Genomic DNA, 17,313 nt, shown 5'->3' on the forward strand with positions numbered 1-17,313 from the left:
TGAATGTGGAAATGAAGATGGCACTTCTTCCTACCCGTTCTCAGTGTTTTAAAGAAAGTTGTGTATAGTGCCTACAGACGAGGAGTCTTGTGGGCATGAAATGATAGCATGATTATACCATAATTACAAGCAATATGAATGCTGTTGAAATTTCGACAGAACACTTTCCGGGAAGAGAGAGATACTATATTGCTTCCACCCACATACATCTCGCGAAACCACCGCGAAGACAAATCTCGAGAAATAAGAGCTAATTGAGTGGCTTATATGCAATCATTCTTTCCACGCGAGTGGGTTAGGGAGGGGGGAACTGTTAGTGGTACCAGAAGTACCCTCCGCGACACACTGTTAGGTGATTTGTGTTGTGTGAAGTAGATGTACTGAACTGTAGGACTATAACTAACAGAAGAAACGATACTTTAGAGAGTTTTGGCTATACATCCTATTCAGTGAATTTATTGGAGTGGATCGAAGTTCTGAACAGCCAAAAAATTTTCACTTCTCACACTCAACGCAGCGTATTCTTTGTAAAAAATTTAGAATCGTCACCCATTTTATGGCTTAGTAGTCAGTATGTTTACCATTTAAAATTTCACGCATGTAAGGTGAGACGTTGAATGCCTGCTTCTGAACAATATGACTGTTTCCTCTTTCGTGCAGAATGTGATTGCTGAAGAGACAGGAAAGCTACACAGAGATCCGGCAGAGCAGGACAACAGCGAGAAGGTGCTGGACGCGGAGTTCAGGTGGTCGACCATCTGGCAGTACTACGGGGCTGCCGGGGGCGTGGGCCCGCTGCTCTCCGTGGTCGCCTTGCTGCTCATAGCGCAGGTCATCACCAGCGGCTCCGATTACGTCGTAACCTACTGGTAAGGGAGCACCTGCGGCGTCAAGCAAAGCAGTAGTTGTGACTGAAGTTTTAAACAGAATATTACAACTCAGGCATCAAGTAATAAAATGTAAATATCGTTCGACTAGGGCCTCCCGTCGGGTAGACCTTTCGCCGAGTGCAAGTCTTTCGATTTGACGCCACTTTGGCGACTTGCATGTCGAGGGGGATGAATTGATGGTGACCAGAATAACACAACACCCGGTCCCTGAGCGGATAAAATCTCCGACCCAGCCAGGAATCGAACCCGGACCCATAGGATTGACAGTCTGTCGCGCTGACCACTTTTTTTTTTTTTTAAATCTCATTTTGTTCGGTTTTGATCGTTGTGTCTGCTCGGGGCGGACGCCGTAAGACATCCATTTATGTTCGTTGTTGATTGATTGACTCAGTTTTTTTATTACAGAGGGCACGTAGCCCTCTGACCGAACACGCTGAGCTACCGTGCCGGCATCCACTCAGCTACCAGGGGCGACAGGCGACAACTAAAATATTGTGACAGCAAATGAAATTTTCTATACTCCGCTCTACACTATGAATAATTCATCAGTGAACATAAGTATTGTTACTTAACTGCTAAAGTGTGATTCGTGGACAAGTCAGCAATTAAAAAGCCTTTGCCATATACTATATAGCCTCAATGTATGTTAACCTCCTTAAGTTGGTGGGTCTACCTCAAATGTGAGCTGAAGATCATTTTCATCTAACAGAATCTGTCTAAACAGAAGAACCAGTGTTCATGTCTGGAGAGTTTGGTGGCCAGTGGAAGTGTTTAAACTCGGAAGAATGTTCCTGGAGCCATTCTGTAGCAATTCTGGAATTGCCCAAGTTCGTCGGAAAGCACTAGGTACATGCATGGATGCAGGTGATCAGACAGGGTGCTTACGTAGGTGTCACCTGTCAGGGTCGTATCTAGACGTATCAGGTGTCTCATATCACTCCAACTGCACACTCCCACACCACCACAGAGCCTCCCCTAGCTTGAACAGTCCCCTGCTTACATACAGGGTCCATGGATTCACTAGGTTATCTCCGTATCCATACACGTCCATCCGCTCGATACAATTTGAAACGAGACTCGTCCGACCAGCCCGACCGGCAACATGTTTCCAGTCATCAACAGTCCAATGTAGGTGTTACCGGCCCCGGGCGAGGCGTAAAGCTATGTTATGCAATCATCAAGGGTAAGTGATTGGGCCTTCGGTTCCGAAAGCCCATATCGATTACGTTTCATTGAATGGGTCGCACGCTGACACTTATTGATGGCCCAGCATTGAAATCTTCAGCAGTCTTCGGAAGGGTTGCACTTCTGTCACGTTGAACTATTCTCTTCAGTCCTTGTTGCTTCCGTTCTTGCAGGATCTTTTTCCTGCCGCAGTGACGTCGGAGGTCTGATGTTTTACCGGATTCCTGATATTAACGGTACACTCGTGAAATGGTCGTACGGGAAAATCCCCTCCATCGCTACCTCGGATATGCTGTGTGCCATCGCTCGTGCGCCGACTATAACACCACATTCATACTCAGTTAAATCTTGGTAATCTGCCATTGCAGCAACAGCAACCGAACAACTGAGGCAGACACTTATTGTCTTATATAGGCATTGCCGCCCGCTGCGCCATATTCTGCCTCTGCACATATGTCTGTATTTGAATACGCATGCCTATACCAATTTCTTTGGCAATTCAGTCTAGTATCACTGCACAGTATGTCTCTTTGTTTTTCCAATAATGTTTACCAACATTTCCAATGGCACATATGAGCCTCCTGAAATGGGTATTCTGCAAATAGCTCTTTCTCACATTTGATAAATGTTGCTGGTATATTACACTGAGATTACAAAATGTTATTGGCATTATTCACAGCTATTACATGGGGAGTCAGTCCGTGCGCTATAGCTCGAAAAGCTGAGTCTGTAAATTACAGATTCCATTCCCGCCATACACTCGCATTTCACTCGCTCGCTGTTTGATCCATACCTATTTTAAACCAACCTGGTAATGTTCCAGTACAACATTTCCACTAATATGTCTTGATAATTTCACGTAAAAGCTACGGTGTCTTTTAGTATTCGTGTGACTTTCCCACGGAACAGCTTTCGTACAATTGTCAGTCACTCAAAACTGGGAACGAAGTTCGTTCGAGCACATGTCAAGAATAGTCTCTGACTGTTAACAGAATGTCTATACTCCTCATGTGAACGAGTGAACAGGTTGAAACTGAGGTTTTCACACTGTAGAAACGCTGTTTTGTACGTTTGTTTTTAACGCAGAATTTCTTGCATCATCATTTTCGGTTACGTCATTATGGAGTCGAAAAAACGTAATCGGTATTTTTACCCCAGGGGTGTCTTTAACTTGGTAACGGAATTGCCAGTTTCCAGTAGACGCCCATAGTGGTCTCACAGGATCTGGCGGAGACGATGGTGCACGCCTTCCGAGCCACATCTCCGTCATCTCCGGTCTATGTGCGCCCTCCTCCATGACGAGACAGGACGGTCAGCAGGTGCCACATGCCCCCACTTGCACTCTTTGCTATGGGCCGCAGACGCCACCTAGTTGCGGCTCCAAGTCCATCGTTCGTGCTTAGTACACAGATCCTCATTTAAATCGATAGATGGACTTCTTGTTGCATTATTTATAATAAGTCTTCGTACACTTGGATAAATACAAGTTAAGTGAATCTTCTCTTTACTGTGTTTACTTGTTCGCTAATCATTTCTGCTCCTCTCCAGGTTTCTTACGACAAAAGTTGCTGTACCACTCGGTGGCTCAACTTCCCTCTCTGTTGTGTACGAATTTGTACATATATCATTGCCCATTCTTTTGGTTACAAAATCCTATTTTTCAGTATAATCTACGTTCAATGCGACGGCCTTACGCCGCCTTACTGGGAGGGCCTGCATGCCTCATGGCACCACTCTACTGGTCGGCGTTGGACCCAGCGCCTTGCTGCATCAGTAACATCTCCATCATCCATGTACTGCTTCCCGCAGAGTACATCTTTCATTAGACCAAACACATGGAAGCTACAAGGTGCGGGATCCGGCCTGTAGGGTGGGCGAGGAAGAACTGCCCAGTGAAGTTTTGTGAGGTGCTCTCGGGTGCGCAGACTTGTGAGACGCCATGCGTTGTCATGGAGAGGGAGAAGGCTGTTTGCATTTTTGAGGAGACGAACACGCTGAAGTCGTTTCTTCACATTCCTGTGGGTAGTGGAATACACTTCAGAGTTGATCGTAGCCCGTAACAAATGACATCAAACACAATAACCCCTTCAGAGTCCCAGAAGGCCACCGCTATGAGATAACTGGCCGAGGGTGCTGCTTTGAAATTTTTCTTTGGAGGGGAGGTGGTATAGCGCCACTCCAAGAATTGCCGTTTTGCTTCCGGTTGGAAGCGATGAAGCAATGTTTCATGACGTGTGACGATGTTTGACAAGAAAGCGGCGACAGACCCATTGGGCACACACTTTTTGAGTACACCAACTGGTGGACGAGTGGTCACCACTACCTACAGAGACATCCAGTTGTGCTGCGAGGTATTTCATTCTGATCCGTCGATCACATCGAATGCGAGTGTCCGCAAGTTTCAAAACTGCAGGAGTCACAACTGTGTGCGGTCGGCCAGCCCTGGGGAGATCGAACAGGTTTGCGCGATCTTGTTTCGATGTTGGTTGACTCCTCGCCCAAGGACTCGCAGTAAACGGCTCTGAGCACTATGGGACTTAACATCTGAGGTCATCAGTCCTCTAGAACTTAGAACTACTTAAACCTAACTAACCTAAGGACATCACACACATCCATGCCCGAGGCAGGATTCGAACCTGCCACCGTAGCGGTCGCGCGGTTCCAGACTGAAGCGCCTAGGACCGCTCGGCCACACCGGCCGGCCGGATTTGCAGTACTTTTGTTCAGTATCAGCTCTCTGCAGACATACTGCAAGCGCCGATGAATATTTGCAATGCTCTGGTCTCCCGCCAAGAGAAACTCAGTGACAGCTCTCTACTTCAGACGCACCTTCGTTATAGACGCCATTTTGAAGGTTATGTATACCGACGTCACCCTTTCAAAACTTCATGAGACCATAGGGTCTGAAAAGGGAATATTTCAAGTTTCACAAAACCCACAACAACCTAAACTGTCCGAGGAAAAAGTTTGTTGCGTTACTTACTGAAGGCCCCTCGTTCTGTTAGCCATGTATGGCAGTCGTACATTGCCGACATGAAGCACACAGGCTACAAACGTGTTCAAGCATGCAGCTGTTTCCGCAAATCACACTGAAGTTAACCCATTAGATTGCCATGTCCCTAGTATTCATTTTGGATGGTAGTAAATTTCAATTTTTTTCAGTGACAAATGATCATTACCTGCAGCAAAACAGTCTCTTATCGTGTAGCCTATTATCCTTTGCTCATTTATTATTGTATATTAACGAATCCACACAATGGACAAAACAGCACAGAAGTATATGATGGCAATAAAGCGATATAACACCACTGTTTCCTTCCCTTGTACAGACTTTCAGGATTCCATGGTTATCTTGAAAAGACTTGGAGGCTTGCCAATCCTCAGTCGCGCATCCTAAACTACACTATATCTATTCTATACGTTATCCTCCTCCCGTAAAATGTCTCAGCGCTGCTAGAGTCTTCGCAAGTCCGTAAGTTATTATTTTTGTACTAAATAGTAGAAAATCTTCAAATGTGTGTGAAATCTTATGGGACTTAACTACTAAGGTCATCAGTCCCTAAGCTTACACACTTCTTAATCTAAAGTATACTAAGGACAAACACACACACCCATGCCCGAGGGAGGACTCGAACCTCCGCCAGGACGAGCCGTACAGTCCATGAGTGCAGCGCCTTAGACCGCACTTACTAAATATTACACACTACTTATATAACACTATAAAATTACGTGCTGGTGATATTTAATATAAAGTAATATATATTGCTGGAAAGAGTCGAGCAAGGATTTCTGTTTTCGAAGCCCTGTGTAGCTGTGTTCAATGATGAACATAATTCTGGGTTTGTTATGTTGTTGTTGTTGTTGCTGTGGTCTTCAGTCCTGAGACTGGTTTGATGCAGCTCTCCATGCTACTCTATCCTGTGCGAGCTTCTTCATCTCCCAGTACCTACTGCAGCCTACATCCTTCTGAATCTGCTTAGTGTATTCATCTCTTGGTCTCCCTCTACGATTTTTACCCTCCACGCTGCCCTCCAATACTAAATTGGTGATCGCTTGATGCCTCAGAACATGTCCTACCAACCGATCCCTTCTTCTGGTCAAGCTGTGCCACAAAGTTCTCTTCTCCCCAATCCTATTCAATACTTCCTCATTAGTTATGTGATCTACCCATCTAATCTTCAGCATTCTTCTGTAGCACCACATTTCGAAAGCTTCTATTCTCTTCTTGTCCAAACTATTTATCGTCCATGTTTCACTTCCATACATGGCTACACTCCATACAAGTACTTTCAGAAATGACTTCCTGACACTTAGATCTATACTCGATTGTAACAAATTTCTCTTCTTCAGAAACGCTTTCCTTGCCATTGCCAGTCTACATTTTATTTCCTCTCTACTTCGACCATCATCAGTTATTTAGCTCCCCAAATAGCGAAACTCCTTTACTACTTTAAGTGTCTCATTTCCTAATCTAATTCCCTCAGCATCACCCGACTTAATTCGACTACATTCCATTATCCTCGTTTTGCTTTTGTTGATGTTCATCTTATATCCTCCTTTCAAGACGCTATCCATTCCATTCAACTGCTCTTCCAAGTCCTTTGCTATCTCTGACAGAATTACAATGTCATCGGCGAACCTTAAAATTTTTGTTTCTTCTCCATGGATTTTAATACCTACTCCGAATTTTTCTTTTGTTTCCTTTACTGTTTGCTCACTATACAGATTCAATAACATCGGGGAGAGGCTACAACCCTGTCTTACTCCCTTCCCAACAACTGCTTCCCTTTCATGTCCCTCGACTCTTATAACTGCCATCTGGTTTCTGTACAAATTGTAAATAGCCTTTCGCTCCCTGTATTTTACCCCTGCCACCTTTAGAATTTAAAAGAGAGTATTCCAGTCAACATTGTCAAAAGCTTTCTCTAAGTTTACAAATGCTAGAAACGTAGGTTTGCCTTTCCTTAATCTTTGTTCTAAGATCAGTCGTAAGGTCAGTATTGCCTCACGTGTTCCAGTATTTCTACGGAATCCAAACTGATCTTCCCCGAGGTCAGCTTCTACCAGTTTTTCCATTCTTCTGCAAAGAATTCGTGTTAGTATTTTGCAGCTGTGGCTTATTAAACTGATTGTTCGGTAATTTTCATATCTGTCAACACCTGCTTTCTTTGGGATTGGGATTATTATATTCTTCTTGAAGTCTGAGGGTATTTCGCCTGTCTCATACATCATGCTCAGCAGATGGTAGATTTTTATCAGTTGTAGCTCTCCCAAGGCCGTCAGTAGTTCCAATGGAATATTGTCTACTCCGGGGGCCTTGTTTCGACTCAGGTCTTTCAGTGCTCTGTCAAACTCTTCACGCAGTATCGTATCTCCCATTTCATCTTCATCTACATCCTCTTCCATTTCCATAATATGTCCTCAAGTACATCGCCGTTGAATAGACCCTCTATATACTCCTTCCACCTTTCTGCTTTCCCTTCTTTGCTTAGAACTGGGTTTCCATCTGAGCTCTTGATGTTCTCTTACCTCCAAAGGTCTCTTTAATTTTCCTGTAGCCAGTATCTATCTTACCCCTAGTGAGATAAGCCTCTACATCTTTACATTTGTCCTCTAGCCATCCCTGCTTAGCCATTTTGCACTTCCTGTCGATCTCATTTTTGAGACGTTTGTATTCCTTTTTGCCTGCTTCATTCACTGAATTTTTATATTTTCTCCTTTCATCAATTAAATTCAATATTTCTTCTGTTACCCAAGGATTTCTACTAGCCCTCGTATTTTTACCTACTTGATTCTCTGCTGCCTTCACTACTTCATCCCTCAAAGCTACCCATTCTTCTTGTACTGTATTTCTTTCCCCCATTCCTGTCAATTGTTCCTTTATGCTCTCCTTGAAACTCTGTACAACCTCTGGTTCTTTCAGTTTATCCAGGTCCCATCTCCTTATCATCAGTTTTAATCTACAGGCCATAACCAATAGATTGTGGTCAGAGTCCACATCTGCCCCTGGAAATGTCTTACAATTTAAAATCTGGTTCCTAAATCTCTGTCTTACCATTATATAATCTATCTGATACCTTTTAATACCTCCAGGCTTCTTCCATGTATACAACCTTCTTGCATGATTCTTAAACCAAGTGTTAGCTATGATTAAGTCGTGCTCTGTGCAAATTTCTACCAGGCGGCTTCTTCTTTCATTTCTTAGCCCCAATCCATATTCACCTACTACGTTTCCTTCTCTCCCTTTTCCTACTACCGAATTCCAGTCACCCATGACTATTAAATTTTCGTCACCCTTCACTATCTGAATAATTTCTTTTATTTCATCATACATTTCTTCAATTTCTTCGTCATCTGCAGAGCTAGTTGGCATATAAACTTGTACTACTGTAGTAGGTGTGGGCTTCGTATCAATCTTGGCCACAATAATGCGTTCACTATGCTGTTTGTAGTAGCTTACCCGTATTCCTATTTTCCTATTCATTATTAAACCTACTCCTGCATTACCCCTATTTGATTTTGTGTTTATAACCCTGTAGTCACCTGTCCAGAAGTCTTGTTCCTCCTGCCACCGAACTCCACTAATTCGCACTATATCTAACTTTAACCTATCCATTTCCCTTATTAAATTTTCTAACCTACCTGCCCGATTAAGTGATCTGACATTCCACGCTCCGATCCGTAGAACGTCAGTTTTCTTTCTCCTGATAACGACATCCTCTTGAGTAGTCCCCGCCCGGAGATCGGAATGGGGGACTATTTTACCTCCGGAATATTTTACCCAAGGGGACGCAATCATCATTTATCCATACAGTAAAGCTGCATGCCCTCGGGATAAATTACGGCCGTAGTTTCCCCTTGCTTTCAGCCGTTAACAGTACCAGCACAGCAAGGCCGTTTTGATTATTGTTACAAGGCCAGATCAGTCAATCATGCAGACTGTTGCCCTTGCAACTACTGAAAAGGCTGCTGCCCCTCTTCAGTAACCACACGTTTGTCTGGCCTCTCAACAGATACCCCTCTGTTGTGGTTGCACCTACGGTACGGCTATCTGTATCGCTGAGGCACGCAAGCCTCCCCACCAACGGCAAGGTCCACGGTTCATGGGGGGAGGGGGTTTGTTATAATGTTATAGAAAGCTTGGAAGGAACTTTCTCCCAAATATCTGCCATAAGAGAACAAACTAATCCTACGTCTTCGGAAGTTCAAAACTGTCAACTGTCACATACTTCTGAGTTTCGTTTCCCTATTGTAAAGAAGTGTTGTGACTAGCGACGAGGGTCACTGATGAGATGTACCATACCCTGGCTTGGATTAAGATGTTTCAGTTCCTGGTGAATCGTCCGGGTGTATAGCGGTGGCCTATGAAACATTTTGTTCCTTCTTGGTTGCTGGTGTATCTTCCCACATTTAACAGGCCGGTTGTGAAAGCGTTTATTGTCTCTTCAATTTGTTTCAGTTTTAATGTTTCACCGATATCAGCAAATATACCATGCACTCTTCTACATTTTGTATGGTCGTCCCCTCACACTGCTGCTCGTTCGCCTTGTAGAGTTTTAGAACCTCTTTGCCCATTATTCTGGACCGTGTAGTTTTATAAAACCTGTTTATGTCTTCTCGCTGTGGCAAACAAATGCCAACAACACAAAAACGATTCCAGCCGATGTAATGCTGAATGATCTCAGAGTCTAAGGAGTACACTTCGTTGCGCTCGAGTAAGTATGGTGATGCAGCCTTTCAGTCGTAGCATATGTGGCCATACAGACACTCCAGCGCTGATTACTGCAGTGAAGATAGGGTAATGATACACAAGAACAACGTCGAGCATTATTTTGCTAACGATAAACCATGTGCATAATTTTGACTGCTTTCTGCGAAACTGTGGCTCTATGCGTCGAAACTTTCTTTGTCGTGGCTGCATATGGTATTTCTTGTAGTTGAAATGCTGTGCAACCTAAGAATAAGATTACCTTCTAACAGGGAGACTACCCTTAAACAGAAGATGGTACTTTTTATGTAGCAGTTTTTAATTTGTTGCCCCCATACACTGCTCTATTCACGATAGTGCATTATTAGCTCTCTCCGTTAGCTTAGCTCCGGAGTCACAAGACGCCACAATGAAGAAGTCCCCTGCGTAGGCAACTATTTCATCAGCCGCATACGATCCATCTAACATTTCCGAAAAGGGAACTGTCGTTAGTTTCCAGACGAGAGGACATCTTTTGGTGATTTTCTTCATCACCTGTCAAAAGCGTGAATAACCCACCTTTTGCAGCGCGGACGTGAAGGAAAAGAGTGAGTGATGGTCTGGGAGGTACCGGCAGGGATGTGGAGCCGCACCGCTTCCAATGCTTTGGCCAGCTGCGCCAGGTTTCACAGCTGAGGATCCATGGCGTGAACAGCCCGATCACGAGGCTCCGCAGATTCTCGATTGGGTTTAAATCTGCGGAGAGGGAGTTTTGAGGGCGGGAAAGTACGGTAAACTCATCGTAGTGCTCTTCGAACCACGTACGCACACTGAGAGCTATGTGACACTTTACATTTTCCAAAAGTAGATTTTAGAGAGATGATAAGTGTCACTTCAGAGTGAACTGAATGTGGCGGGTTGTGTAGACCTGCAATACTTTTAATTTTTGTGAATGCCATCCAGATGTTGGTTGGCAAAAATTAATACACGTGTCTAAAGTGAATCGTTTCTGTGGCTATCTTTTGTACGTTGGTTACGAAATAAACACTGTACGAAACATTTTGACTTATCAGTAATTACATGGCATATGTTCAAAAAATCTAATAGCAAAAGTGAGCTCTGGGGCCTTAAAGGTAGAACTGACTGAACCCATTAAAATTCATGACATCACATTGATTAAAGCCACTGGTTGGATGACTGAAGGGGACTCTGACTTTTTCACTGAACGTAAGCGTAGCTAACCTCACAGTCACAGGCTTCATGTGCCGCTGTGAGCAATGACCGTTTGTGAGGTATTCGACTCGAAATGTCCACAGAATGAAACATTTGCCCTAAACTGGTTGATATTGACCTGAATTTACTAGCAGCAGCAGTTCCTGTCGTGTCTGAAACCGACTGACCATGACGGGGCATATACCTGTCACTTCCGACCATTTTGCAACTGCTGCTCCTCTCCGTGCTACGATGTTGTCAGTGATACGGCAGTCCTCGGGTAGGTACTTCGAAGTTCACGGTGATACTCCAACAAATCAGCCAACTTCATTCACGGCGTGGTCATGAACGCGTCCAAACGTAATAGCCCTTTCCCACCATCTATTACACGGTCCCACATTTCTGCAGCGATTCCATACAACAGACTGGGACACACGCATCGGTGCACCGCTATGACCTGCGTCAGCGGTGGGGAGTCACAGTGCCACTTGTCACCAGTTCTGCTCCATCTACATTGCTCCAAAGGAACCAGTGTTCTCTTTTAATGGAAAGACTAGCATTTTATGCAGTGAGTTTAGAATAGGTCAGGTCTGTTAGTTTATCTATTTGATGTTCCAAATAGTTGTAAGAATGTCTATTTCTTATCAGGTACTGGTTACTCATACCTACACTGATGTTCGCAGGTCTAGTACGGAGGTAGTGAGGACGTCCCTGCAGAAGCGGGTGGAAGCCGGCGGCGGCCGCAACCAGACGCTGTCTGAAGAACTGGCGTCGCTGCCGCCGAGCGAGTTCTTCCTGGAGCTGTATGGCGGCCTCGTGCTGGGCTGCATCCTGCTCAACCAGATCCGGTCCGTGGCGTTTTTCATCCTGTCCATGCGAGCATCTCGCAGCTTGCACAACACCATGTTCAACTCCGTACTGAGAGCAGCTATGCGCTTCTTCGACACGAATCCCTCTGGCAGAATACTCAATAGGTTTTCTAAGGACATCGGATCCATCGATGAACTGTTACCACAGTTCGTTATCGTAATGATACAGGTTTGTATTCAACTCTCTCAACATAAGTTTCCACTGTTAATTAAATAGTGTCACCAATACAGACGTCGTATAGGGTGGTCCATTGATAGTGATCGGGCCAAATATCTCACGAAATAAGCATGAAAGGGAAAAACTACAAGGAACGAAACTTGTCTAGCTTGAAGGGGGAAACTAGATGGCGCTATTGTTATCCCACTAGATGGCCCTGCCGTAGGTCAAACGGATATCAACTGCATTTTTAAAAAAATAGAAACCCCATTTCTTATTACATATTCGTGTAGTACGTAAAGAAATATGAATGTTTTAGTTGGACCACTTTTTTCGCTTTGTGGTAGATGACGCTGTAATAGTCACGAACGTATAAGTACGTGGTATCACGTAACATTCCACCAGTGCGGACGGTATTTGCTTCGTGATACATTAACCGTGTTAAAATATACCGTTTACTAATTGCGGAAATGGTCGATATCGTGTTGACGTATGGCTATTGTGATCAAAATGCCCAACGGGCGTGTGCTATGTGTGCTGCTCGATATCCTGGACGACATCATCCAACTGTCTGCACCGTTCGCCGGATAGTTACGTTATTTAAGAGAACAGGAAGTGTTCAGCCACATGTGAAACGTCAACCGCGACCTGCAACAAATGATGAGGCCCAAGTAGGTCTTTTAGCTGCTGTCGCGGCTAATCCGTACATCAGTGACGGACAAACTGAGCGAGAATCGGAAATCTCAGAAACGTCGGTGTTGAGAATGCTACATCAACATCGATTGCACCCATACCATATTTCTATGCACCAGGAATTGCATGGCGACTACTTTGAACGTTGCGCACAGTTCTGCCACTGGATACAAGAGAAATTACGGGACGATGACAGATTTTTTGCACGCTTTCTATTTAGCGACGAAGCGTCATTCACCAACAGCGGTAACGTAAACCGGCATAATATGCACTATTGGGCAACGGCAAATCCACGATGGCTGAGACAAGTGGAACATCAGCGACCTTGGCGGGTTAATGTATGGTGCGGCATTATGGGAGGAAGGATAATTGGCCCCCATTTTATCGATGGCAATCTAAATGGTGCAGTGTATGCCGATTTCCTACGTAATGTTCTACCGATGCTACTGCGAGATTTTTCACTGCTTGACAGAATGCGATGTACTTCCAACATGATGGATGTCCGGCACATATGGTTCTAATGGCTCTGAGCACTATGGGACTTAACATCTGTGGTCATTAGCCCCCTAGAACGTAGAACTACTTAAACCTAACTAACCTAAGGACGTCACACACATCCATGCCAGAGGCAGGATTCGAATCTGCGACCGTAGCGGTCACGCGGTTCCAGACTGAAGCGCCTAGAACCGCACGGCCACACCGGTCGGCGTCCGGCACATAGCTCGCGAACGGTTGAAGCGGTATTGAATAGCATATTTCATGACAGGTGGATTGGTCATCGAAGCAACATACCATGGCTCGCACGTTCACCGGATCTGACGTTCCCTTAGATTGCTTTCTGTAAGGAGAGTTGAAGGATATTTGCTATCGAGATCCACCGAACGCCTGACAACATGCGTCAGCGCATTGTCAATGCATGTGGGAACATTACGGAAGGCGAACTAGTCGCTGTTGAGAGGAATGTCGTTACACGTATTGCCAAATGCATTGGGGTTGACGGACATCATTTTGAGCATTTATTGCATTAATGTGGTATTTACAGGTAATCACGCTGTAACAGCATGCGTTCTCAGAAATGTCAAGTTCGCAAAGGTACGTGTATCACATTGGAACAACCGAAATAAAATGTTCAAACGTACCTACGTTTTGTATTTTAATTTAAAAAACAAACCTGTTACCAGCTGTTGGTATAAAATTGTGAACCATATGTTTGTGACTATTACAGCGCAATCTGTCACAAAGCGAAAAAAGTGGTCCATATTTCTTTACGTACTACACGAATACGTAATAAAAATGGGGGTTTCTATTCTAAAAAAAACACAGTTGATATCCGTTTGACCTATGGCAGCGCCATCTAGCGGGCCAACCATAGCGCCATCAGGTTTCCCCCTTCAAGCTAGACGAGTTTCGTTCTTTGTAGTTTTTTCGTTTGACGCCTATTTTGTGAGATATTTGGCCCGGTCACTATCAATGGTCTGGTATGACAAGCGAAGCATGTACCAACGGGTCACTGATTCTGCTTATCTTTCGCTCGGTTGTAGCACGTTCTCAGGTCTAGCAATACTGTTCTAGTACGCTGCACCACTAAATGTTTTCGAAAAATCAAGTTTCAAAGTTTAACGAGCCTGTTAAATACCGTACGACAGCGTTACCCTTTTAGTAGCGGCAGACGTCTGGAACAATGCCCGTATAGCGAGTCTCGTCACTCTTTTGTTATATTCCGCAAAACGCTTGTATCGCTCAAAAGAAACATATTTTTTCGAAACGAATAATAATAATAATAATCAGAGTGGCACAATCGTGGTGAGGTTTAATCGACGTCACTCTTTTGTTATATTCCGCAAAACGCTTGTATCGCTCAAAAGAAACATATTTTTTCGAAACGAATAATAATAATAATAATCAGAGTGGCACAATCGTGGTGAGGTTTAATCGACGTATAGTAAGGACTCGTGCCGCTATACTATTCGCCTACCTATCTATACTTTCGCACCCAATTCAAAACTTTGGTAAAAGCATTGCGGAATGCGGTATTGTGGGGCAAGAGAGAAAAATCATCTCGTGAAGACTGCATTACTCTTCCCTCACTGGTACTCATAATTTGACAACACCGGTACTGGTACCTATGTGCCAATATGCTTCGTCTGCGTCAAAAATTGAGTCTAAACGGCCATTCTTTTTAAATGTTAATGAGGCGTATTTTCTCCTATCAGTATTAAAAAGATTAACTTTCCTTGTCACGAAGTGGTATTCATAAGATGTGCTAGGCACATGTCTTTATGTTTCTCACGTTTTGGCCATGGATCCCATTGCAAACGTTGTCGGTTTATCAATAATGGTGAACAATCAAAAGTGTGAAGATTTCTCTGCAAGAACTTTTTGATACCTACATGAAAGTGTCCACATGAAAATGTTCATTTCATCACAGTTCTTTGCTACAAGAATGTTCCACTATAACAGCCGTCATCATCATTATTATTGTTTCTTTTAGAATAAAAATAATTCATTGTACTAATGCGAATACTTTTTGAAAGATTGAGAAAAGAACATTACTAGGTTCGAATGCAGGACAGGCGGACTTGTAGCGCTTCGCCGCTGTTCGTAGGCTAATGGTCAACAGTCTTGTTAAACTTTGAACCAAGATTTCTCGAAAACACCTGTTAAGAGCATCGTAATGAAATGCGTTCTCTCAATCGAAATACGTATTACAATCATGCGAAACATGAGTAAAATCCCAGAGCCATTGCGTCTGTGCTTTCCTTACGAGATGAAATCTCATTTTTCTTGTTTTCAGGTCGGTAAGAGTAAACATTCAGCTGTTCTGTTTCTGTGCTTTGTTGTAGTAATAAATTTATATAGATGCTCTTAATCTGTCTACAACTGTATAGATAAAAATTAAAGAATTTTACGAACTGAAGCAATCTACAATTTTGGAGCTGCTTTCATTACCATAGCACCCCGTCTTCAGGCCGCGAGTGGCCTACCGGGACCAACCGACCGCCGTGTCGTCCTCGGTGGAGGATGCGGATAGGAGGGGCGTGGAGTCAGCACACCGCTCTCCCGGTCGTAAGGTGGTATTCTTGACCGAAGCCGCTACTATTAGGTCGAGTAGCTCCTCAATTGGCATCACGAGGCTGAGTGCACCCCGAAAAATGGCAGCAGCGCATGGCGGCCTGGATGGTCACCCATCCAAGTGCTGACCACGTCCGACAGCGCTTAACTTCGGTGATCTCACGGGAACCGGTGTATCCACTGCGGCAAAACCGTTGCCATTTCACTATCATAGAACCGTTTGTTTCCACAACGTCTTTTAACTCTAACTGATCTTCGTTTTTACGTTAAAACCGGATTCGTGTAAGATTGTTCTGAATGCCGTGTCTAAAAATACTTCGAGCACATTGTCAGACGATGCCATCGTGGAGGAAACGCCTTACACCACCTACTAAGTAACAGACATGAGCGTTACGAATCAGTTAACGTAGAGGTAGGCCTCAGAGGACATAAAGCTGTTACAGCATGGTCAAATGGCTCTGAGCAATATGGGACTTAACTTCTGAGGTCACCAGTCCTCTAGAACTTAGAACTACTTAAACCTAACTAACCTAAGGACTTCACGCACATCCATGCCCGAGGCAGGATTCGAACCTGCGACCGTAGCGGTCGCGCAGTTCTAGGCGCAGTTCTAGGCGCCTAGAACCGCTCGGCCACTCCGGCCGGCTGTTACAGCATCCATGGGTATTGGTGTTATAAGTTATATTAAGAAAGGCCAATATTTTTGCCTAGCAAGAATGACAGGAATGAAATGCATAGTACGAATGGCATTAAATAAGTAATGCAACGCATTTTTTTTCCAAAAGAATGTCGTTTTTATCCAGGATTCTATTGCACATATTACTCCCCACTCTCTTGGCTACAGACCTTATTTTCAACATAATCTCCATTCAATACGACGCCCTTACGCCACCTCACTGGGAGAACCTGTATGCTCGCACAATACTACTCTACTGGTCGATGTCGGTGCCAAAGTGTCGCTGTAGCAATAACCTCCCCGTCATTCATGTATTGCTTCCCGTGAAGTGCCTCTATCAGTGGGCCAAACAGGTGGAAGTCAGAAGGAGCGATGTATTGGCTGTAGGAGCTGCTGTCAGGTGCTCAGACTTGTGTGAGAGAAGGAGGAGATCGTTTACATTTTCGAGGCGACGAACACTGAAACCGTTTCTTCAACTTTCTAAGGGTAGCGCAATACACTTCAGAATCTATCGTTGCTCTATGGGGAGGGACATCAAACAGGATAACCCCTTCAGAGCCCCTAAAATCGCCATAACTTTACCGGCTGAGGGTATAGCTTTGAACTTCGTAACGCGTAAGCAACTCAACACAGATGGTCCTTAGTTGCTCTTCATGATCTTCTGTTAGGTGGCGACAAATTAAGCGGGTACACATAATTCAGTACCCAAATTGGTGGACGAGTATGTCACCACTACCAACAGAGACATCCAGTTAAGCAGCGAGGTGTTTGACTGTGATCCTTCGATCACCGCTAATGTAAGTGTCCACACTGTCCAAAATTGCAGGAGTCACAGCTGTGCGTGGCCTGCCGGCACGTGGAATATCAGACAC

General features: G+C 44.3%; 1 protein-coding gene and 1 pseudogene across 1 annotated transcript in view; one reads left to right on the forward strand and one right to left on the reverse strand.

Annotated features, from left to right (window-relative positions):
• LOC124594075 (ATP-binding cassette sub-family C member 4-like) overlaps window positions 1–17,313 on the forward strand; it is a 282,274-nt gene that overhangs the window by 201,954 nt on the left and 63,007 nt on the right. The window contains exons 14-15 of the mRNA XM_047132426.1: window positions 661–869; window positions 11,658–12,012. Coding sequence (XP_046988382.1) covers window positions 661–869; window positions 11,658–12,012 — 564 coding nt within the window. The remainder of the gene's footprint in view (window positions 1–660; window positions 870–11,657; window positions 12,013–17,313) is intronic.
• Window positions 15,847–15,964, reverse strand: LOC124596655 (annotated as a pseudogene).

The sequence above is a fragment of the Schistocerca americana genome, chromosome 2 (assembly GCF_021461395.2).
Source record: "Schistocerca americana isolate TAMUIC-IGC-003095 chromosome 2, iqSchAmer2.1, whole genome shotgun sequence".
NCBI classification, from domain to species: Eukaryota; Metazoa; Arthropoda; class Insecta; order Orthoptera; family Acrididae; genus Schistocerca; species Schistocerca americana.